This window comes from Staurois parvus, unplaced genomic scaffold (genome assembly GCF_062004578.1).
Source record: "Staurois parvus isolate SC_StPar_1 unplaced genomic scaffold, SC_StPar_1.0 ptg000470l, whole genome shotgun sequence".
In the NCBI taxonomy this organism is placed as follows: Eukaryota; Metazoa; Chordata; class Amphibia; order Anura; family Ranidae; genus Staurois; species Staurois parvus.
This window is the reverse complement of record NW_028318266.1, coordinates 2,145,291-2,153,465: the sequence shown is the minus strand read 5'-3', so window position 1 is coordinate 2,153,465 and position 8,175 is coordinate 2,145,291. Positions and strand designations below refer to the sequence as shown.

Sequence of the window (8,175 nt, the reverse complement as noted above, 5' to 3'; positions counted from 1 at the left end):
GAGTGAGACAATCACACAAGCAGGAGATGACATTTTTGGTGAATACAGTTTGCCATATTGCTTTGAATTTTAGAAAAAAAATGTACAGCGACTGTAGATCAAAATGGAAAGGTTATTGTTAATTACATTAATTTACAATATGACTTACTGTATGCAGTATAGCGCTCACCCCCAAAAGGGCAGCTGTATTCCACAGGTTCTTCCCCAAACCAGTGCCGAGGCAGCCAGGCACACATCAACAATTCACCCTCTGTGGCTCAGTAATCAGTCTAGGGGATGCCTTTTCTTGATTTATTGCTGAAACTTGTAACTGGGGAGGACAATGGGGTATGGGATACTCCAAGAACCTGAGAACAGATCTGCAGAGGACACTTCTCTAGGGAAAAGCAGCACATTCTTTCATTCCCTAATGTGTACCAGAAGAATATTAGGCACAGGCTTAGCAGAGACACCTCTCCACTATGTAGTAGCAACAGTCTATCACTTCCAGCAGTAGCCCAGGAGAATGTTAGAGCATGGGTAGGACATGAAAGTAGACTAAAACAGTCGAAATTCCCTGCAGATGACAAGCACAAGGTTTAGGCAATTATTAGGAGCAGACTGAGTTCTTTCAGCTGAAAACTATAAGATGGAATATCCCACTAGGCACACTGGAACAGTTTTTAACATCCACAGCTGGGAACCATAGATATGACCCATCTGGCTATTTTTATTGGGCAGCTATTCAGCTTGCTGCCAAAAAATAATAAATTGACTCCCCCTAGCTTTCCTAGGAAGGTGCTAAATATACATACACTTTATTAAGTAAATTGATACAAACATTAGTCTAAGACAGATATTACATTTGAGAAAAAGTACCATAATCCCAGCCTGTATAGATGATATAAAAAGGCAGACTTCTTTAAAGGCTATAATAGTGCCAAAACACACAGTTTCTTTACTTTTGGACACAAATTCCTAAAATCGGCTAAGGTTTTCTGCAGAGCTGCCTTGATCTCATGGTTTCTTAAGCTGTAAATGATTGGATTTATCAGCGGAGAAACCGCAAGATACAACAATGATCTGTATTTATTCAAGTGGCTTGAGGCTTCATCAGGTGGTGTCATGTAGACGATAATAAATGTACCATAGAAAGCCCCAACCAAGGTTACATGGGAACTGCAAGTGGAGAAGGCTTTTCTACGCCCATGAACAGAAGATATTTTCAGAATAGGGATTATGATGAAGATGTAAGTCATTATAATAAAAGCAAATGGTAAACATATTGTGATTATTGAGATAATAAAATCTTGTAGCTTCAAACCAGAAGTATCTGAGGAGGACAATTCAATCAGTGGGTAAAAATCACAGTAAAAGTGGTCTATAGAATTCAATCCACAGTAATCATACCTGTATATCACAATCATTTCACTTGATACTAAAATAGTAACAAAGAAACATAACCCAATGATCACCTGGAAGCAAACATGAGAATTCATAAGTGAGGTATATCGTAATGGATTGCAGATAGCCAAATACCGATCATAGGACATGATGGCGATCAGAAAACATTGCAAATAGCTGCATATACAAACACAATAGAGCTGAGTAATACAAACATCCAGCGATAATCTTCCTTCATCTTTGAGGATGATGTCAAGTGTCATGGGTACCACACTGGTGGTCAGTAGGACATCAGATGTAGCCAAGTACTTGAGAAAGAAGTACATTGGAATTTTAAGCTGATCAACAGTTGTAACTAAAAAAATGATTAAAACATTTCCACTTATTATCATCAAGTATGTTAGAAGGAATGCAATGAACAGCGGAATCTTGAATTTATAAAGATCTTGAAATCCAAGTAGTTTTATTTGTGTGACCTGAGTCTGGTTGGGCTCACACATTCTTCACCTGGACAACATTTGATGGTACCAAAGATGAGTTTTTTTCCTAAACAATAAAATATGATTAAGTACGATAGATAATACAGTATTTAAAGAATTTTCTTTGTTTTTTCAAAAACACACTAATATCAACTTTTATGCCTACACTGGACAAAAGCTTTGCTCTTTCTGTGGTGGTTGTACACTCACCTGCTACTTTATTAGGTGCACCTCGATAATGCCAAGAAAATATCCCCCACGCCATTACACCACCACCCCCAGCCCGAACCATTGATACAAGGTAGAATGGATCCACCACATCATTACACCCCCACCACCAGCCCGAACCATTGATACAAGGCAGGATGGATCCACCACACCATGACACCACCACCACCAGCCCGAACCATTGATACAAGGCAGGATGGATCCACCACACGATGACACCACCACCACCAGCCTGAACCATTGATACAAGGCAGGATGGATCCACCACACGATGACACCACCACCCCCAGCCCGAACCATTGATACAAGGCAGGATGGATCCACCACATCATTACACCCCCACCACCAGCCCGAACCATTGATACAAGGCAGGATGGATCCACCACACCATGACACCACCACCACCAGCCTGAACCATTGATACAAGGTAGAATGGATCCATGCTTTCATGTTGTTTACGCCAAATTCTGAACCTACCATCTGAATGTCGCAGCAACCACCCTGCCCATTCTCCTCTGACCTCTGACATCAACAAGGCATTTTTGTCCACACAACTGCCTCTCTTTTTCAGACCATTCTCTGTAAACTCTAGAAATGGTTGTGTGTGAAAATCCCAGTAGATCAGCAGTTTTTGAAATACTCAAACCAGCCCGTCTGGCACCAACAACCATGTCACGTTCAAAGTCACTTAAATCCCCTTTCTTCTCCATTATGATGCTCAGTTTGAACTTCAGCAAGTTGTCTTCACCACGTCTAGATGCCTAAATGCATTGAGTTGCTGCCATGTTATTGGCTGATTAGCAATTTGTGGTACCAAGCAATTGAACAGGTGATTCTAATAAAGTGGCTGGTGAGTGTCAGTTTTGAAGGTCTTGGTTGCCAGTCAAGTACTAAACAGAGAATGTAGAAAGAAGGAGAGTATAAAAGGGACACTATAGTGTAGTGATTGGTTCCAAAATATAGATATGGAGAGAGTGCTAAATAGGACTCATGCGTAACCTTTAACAGTACAAAGATATGCAGCCGCACTAAAGTGGGCCTTTATCTGTGGAGATGCATATCTGCATACCTGTCTTTGTGCTGAGAGCAAGCTGCACAGAACCTCGGGTATCATACTAACGATCGGTTCCCGGTAATCTGATCACTGTGATAGCCAATCAGAGACTATCAAAGTGATCATGCACTGTGCAGCCTACCCCTGTGTTTTCTTTTTGTTTTGAATGGAAAGAAAGATACATTGTATCTTGTTCTCGCAGGAGAGAAAGATGTAAACAAACAAAAATGTATAAAAAAAACTGTAAAAATAGGGAAAAAAATAGCTAGATGAAGGCTTGATCTAAGTCAGTGCCAGGGTTAGTGTTAGGGTTAGGGTCAAAAGTTAAGCTCAGGGTCAAATGTTTCAAAGGGTCGAGATTTTTTTAACCATTTTAAGACTGGCTAACATACATTTACATTGCCAGTTTGAAGTGGTATACCGAGATGATGCCTGCCAGCTACAGGCATCATACCAGTATTTTAGCCGGAGATGCCGCTGAATTGCTTTTTATAGGAGGTGGAAGGAGGTCCTCTTTTCCTGCCCCCCCACCCCCAGCATCTCTCCAGTCCAACCAGAGAACCCAGCACTGAAGCCAGGGGTTCTGCCGGCTCTGCATAGAGATGATTGGGGATGATTATTTTGTTACTTATGGTTTTGGTCTTTTGTTTACCAGCCATTACTAGCTTAGGAAAGCTTTGGATCAAACCAATCCAGGTTTTATCCAAAGCTTTCAAGGGTAGAGAAAAGATTCTGGGTCCGTAAACGAGATGAGAGTGATTCTTGATGGACAACATGGATGGGCCTGTGGCTGGATCAGTAATGGGCACAGAGCTCCACTTCTACTCAGACACCAGCAAGGTGGAGGTGGGGTTCTGGTATGGGCTGCTATTATTACTGTAATAATACCGGCCCATACCAGAACCCCAAATCCAACTTGCTGGCATCTGAGTTGAAGTGGAGTTCTATGCCTTTTACTAATCCAGCCACAGGCTCATCCATCTGATCCGTCAAGAGTCACTCTCATCTCATCAGTCCATTAAACCTTTGAAAAATCTGTCTTCAGAAATTTCTTGGCCCAGTCTTGACATTTCAACGTATGTGTCTTGCTCAGTGGTGGTCGGGTTTCAGGATTCCTTACCTTAGCCATGTCCCTGAGCACTGAACACCTTGTACTTCTGGGCACTTTAGATAGTTTGCAGTCCTGGAATATAACAGTACTGGAGGATAATGAGCTCCTGGTAGCTTCAAGTTTGATTCTTCTCAAATGTTTGGCAATTAGTTTGCGTCTTTTTTTTTCTCAACACATCTCTTGCAACCTTTTTGCAACCTTTTTGACTATTTGCAACACAAACGTTTGATGGTTCTGTGATCACACCTCAGTATCTTAGCAATTTCAAGAGTGCTGCAATCCTCTGAAAGACTTTTTACAATTTTTGACTTTTTAGAGTCAATTAAATCTCTTTTTTGGCCCATTTTGGCTGAGGAAAAGAAGCTGCCTAATAATTCTCCACACCTTGATATAGGGTGTTGATCTCCTTAGGCCACACCCTCCCTCATTACACGAATACACATCACCTGTTTCAAGTTTTCAGATCTTGGACTTGGACAATATACATAATAATACTGATGATGATTTAATAAAAAAAAACTAATTTGCCTACTAATTGTGCTCCCAGTGTATAATGTTTTTTTTATCTATACACAAATGGTTTGCCATTCATTTCTATTTTAATCGGAATAGGTTATTTTCCAAGGTGAGGGATTACATACAGTATACTTCAATTTATAGCAACTATTTGTACTTTCAGAAATTGTTCTTAGTCTATAAAAAGTAAACAAATGCAGCCACCGCATTCAGTACATTACATTTTTTTTCTTGGGTTTAGGTATTACTTGCCTTCTAGTAATTTTTAGATCATACCTAAAGTTCTCTTATTCTTACAGTAAACATTTCTAAAGCCATTAACAATTTGATGGGTACAAATCATTATTATTATTATTATTATTATTATTATTAATAATAAACAGTACATTTCTTAATATAACAAATGTGAATATGTAAAATAGTGTAATAAAATTGTTATGTGCAGCATGACTTTCACTATGGAACTTTTCATGTCAGTTCAGAAAAGAAATTATGGAAACATCTGCATTCATTATTGCCAATAAATACCTGTGATTGTACAATATCATTTGATGTCACTAGTCCATTTAGAAGGTGATGTGCTTTTCTCCAACAAAGTTACGAAGAATCAACCGGTCTTCTGTTTGCCTCTGCATATTCTGATAATAGGCAGGAGTTGAGGAGATTTTATAATGTTCATGGTGGAAGGGAGAATACCTGGGGAATTTATTAATTGCATGTCAACCCCCTGAGCATGCCAACTTCACACCTGAGTTTTATGAAGTGATTAATTAATATCATGGAAGAAGAGATGAAATGGTGCTAATAGGGCAAGCAGCACAAGTCCATAAAAGTCCATCTTCTCCATTTATGTCCACAGTGGCATATACCAAGCTACTAATATTTTGTCCATTAGGCTATTCCTGCCCTCCTCCAGCATGTGGAAAACAACACATCCCTCAGCGGCAAGGTCCATATGACCACAGACATATGGTCCAGAAAGTATGAGCATGGATGCTATACAATTCAGTTTGCTGGCGACTGGGATGGATGCAGGATGGGGAATACGATGGATGCAGGAGCTGGTGAAATGTCTTGTGCAAAATGCTGCCATGCTGTTTTGCTGCTAGTATGCCTAGGGGACAGGAACAACACTGGGTCAGAACTTCTGACCAGGGGTGTATTTACCACAAGGCAAACAAAGCATTTGCCTAGGGTGGCATTTTTCAGGGGGGGGGGCAGCACCGCTCCCCAGAAGAAGGGATGGAAGAGGGGACCAGGTGTGATCTGAGAGAGGTTGCGGGCTACTTGTTAGTATGCAGATCCCGACTCTTGTTCCCGGGGATGTCTGGAGCTGTGAAGGTGAGTATCTTTCTTGATGAGGGGGGAGGTATTAGTGGAATCTCTCTAAGATGGGGGGTTTGGCAGGGGTGTTATTGGTCAATGTCAGGTTCTCTCCATGGGGGGGGGGTCCGATTTTTGTGTTGCCTAGGGCAGCACAAAACCTAAATACACCACTGCTTCTGACAGCTCTCCAGGACTAGGTTGGGAGGTGGCTGACCCCATACTAATCTCCTATCCAATCTTCAGGGAAAGTTCACAAACCTTATTCTGCCTGGCTCATGTACTTAGCCTGGTGGGGCAGCAATTCCTGGCTAAGTACCCTAACATCAAGAAGGTCCTTTGTCAGGTCAGAAAAGTGTGTTGTCACTTCAAATGGTCGTATTCTGACAGTGTTTGCCTTGCACAAATCCAGTTCCAAAGTGTCTGTCACATGTCCCCCCCCCCACAAAAAAAAAATTATGTTTTCACAGCTGGACCTCAGATGCCAAATTTTAATATTGCTCCTAAAACTTTGCAGCTTACTCTTTGCTATGACACTGTAAATGTGCTGCACATAATGTTTTGTAGCTGGACCTCGGCTACCAAATTTGTAATGTTCACTGCAGGTTAAATCTTGCATTGTGTCTCTAAGTTTGCAACATAGTCAGGTGCTCAGGGGCGGACTAACCATTCAAGCACTCGGGCACTGCTCGAGGGCCCGGGGTCAATAGGGGGCCCCATGAAATGCCCCAGGTACCTATTATAGACTTTTTTGGGTGTACTTTGAGTGTTGGCAAGGACACAGGGGCCCCATGATCCCCTATTGCCCGGGGGACCCATGAGTTGTCAGTCCACCCCTGCAGGTGCTACAGCACTGTAAATATCCCACACAATGTGTCTGTACCTGAACTTCAGCTGCCAAATCCTCCTTTGTGTCTCTGAATTGGTGGCTTATTTCAGTGCTTTTGCTAGGGTTGCCAACTGACAGGATTTTTACAGTTTGTAAAAAAACAAAACAGAACCTGAGATTTCTCCTGTGCATAAACGTCTGTGGACAAGTGAAACTGTTTCACCTTCTCTCTTTCTCTCTCTCATGCTCTCTCCCCCTTTTACCTCTCTCTCTCTCTCTCTCTCTCTCTCTCCCCCTCTCTCCCCCTCTCTCTTTCTCTCTCCCTCTCCCTCTCTCTCTTTCCCTTTCTCTCTCCCCTCTTCTCTCTCACTTCCCCCCATGCTCTTTCTCCTTCTCTCTCTGTTTATATATCTCTCTCTCTCTGTTCTATCTCTTCCCTTCTATGTATCCCACTTCTTCCTCTCTCTTCCCCCTTATTATTATTATTATACATTATTTATATAGTGCCAAAAGGTTTGCACATTATAGTGGGAGACAGAACATGAGACAATACAGTAACAATACAATACACGAGGGGTTCGAAGGCCCTGCTCCTTGGAGCTTACAATCTAGGAGGGAGGGGATAGTGGTACAGGAGGAAATGGCTGTGGGGGATGGAGTGGTAGGAGGAGTGGAGGAGATCGGCTGTTAGCTGAGGGCGGGGTAGGCTTCCCTGAAGAGATGGGTTTTCAGGGTGCGACTAAAGGTGAGGAGGGTACGTGACAGTCTGATGGATTGGGGTAGTGAGTTCGAGAGGATGGGGAAGACATGGAGAAGTCCTGGAGTCGGGCGTGGGCGGAGGAGACCAGGGAGCTAGAGAGTAGGAGGTATTGTGAGGAGCGAAGAGTACGTGTTGGGTGGTATTTGGGTATCAGGTCGGTGAGGTAGTTTGGGGCAGTATTATAAATAGCTTTGTATGTCAATGTTAGTAGTTTGAATTTTATGCGTTGGGCAATCGGGAGCCAGTGGAGGGAATGACAGAGGGGGGTGGTGGATACGAAGCGGTTGGTAAGGTGGATGAGTCTGGCCGCTGAGTTCAGGATAGACTAAAGGGGGATAGCCTGTGATGAGGTAAGCCAGTGAGTAAGGAGTTGCAGTAGTCGAGTTGTGAGATAATAAGGGAGTGAATGAGTTGTTTAGTAGTGTCTGGGGTTAGGAACGAACTTATTTTGGAGATGTTGCGGAGGTGGAGCCTGCATGAATTTGCCAGCGA

At 42.5% G+C, this 8,175-nt stretch overlaps 1 protein-coding gene across 1 annotated transcript; it reads right to left on the bottom strand.

Annotated features, from left to right (window-relative positions):
* Window positions 1-760: 760 nt before the first annotated feature.
* On the bottom strand, window positions 761-1,883 carry LOC149452506 (olfactory receptor 5P68-like). The gene has a single exon (XM_089689172.1). The coding sequence runs from the start codon at window positions 1,881-1,883 to the stop codon at window positions 909-911; it is 975 nt and encodes a 324-aa protein (XP_089545298.1). The 3' UTR covers window positions 761-908.
* Window positions 1,884-8,175: the final 6,292 nt, after the last annotated feature.

What these genes read in the sequence shown, in the direction of transcription:
- LOC149452506 (XM_089689172.1), bottom strand. Translation starts at nt 1,883, where the DNA reads ATGTGTGAGCCCAACCAGACTCAGGTCACACAAATAAAACTACTTGGA.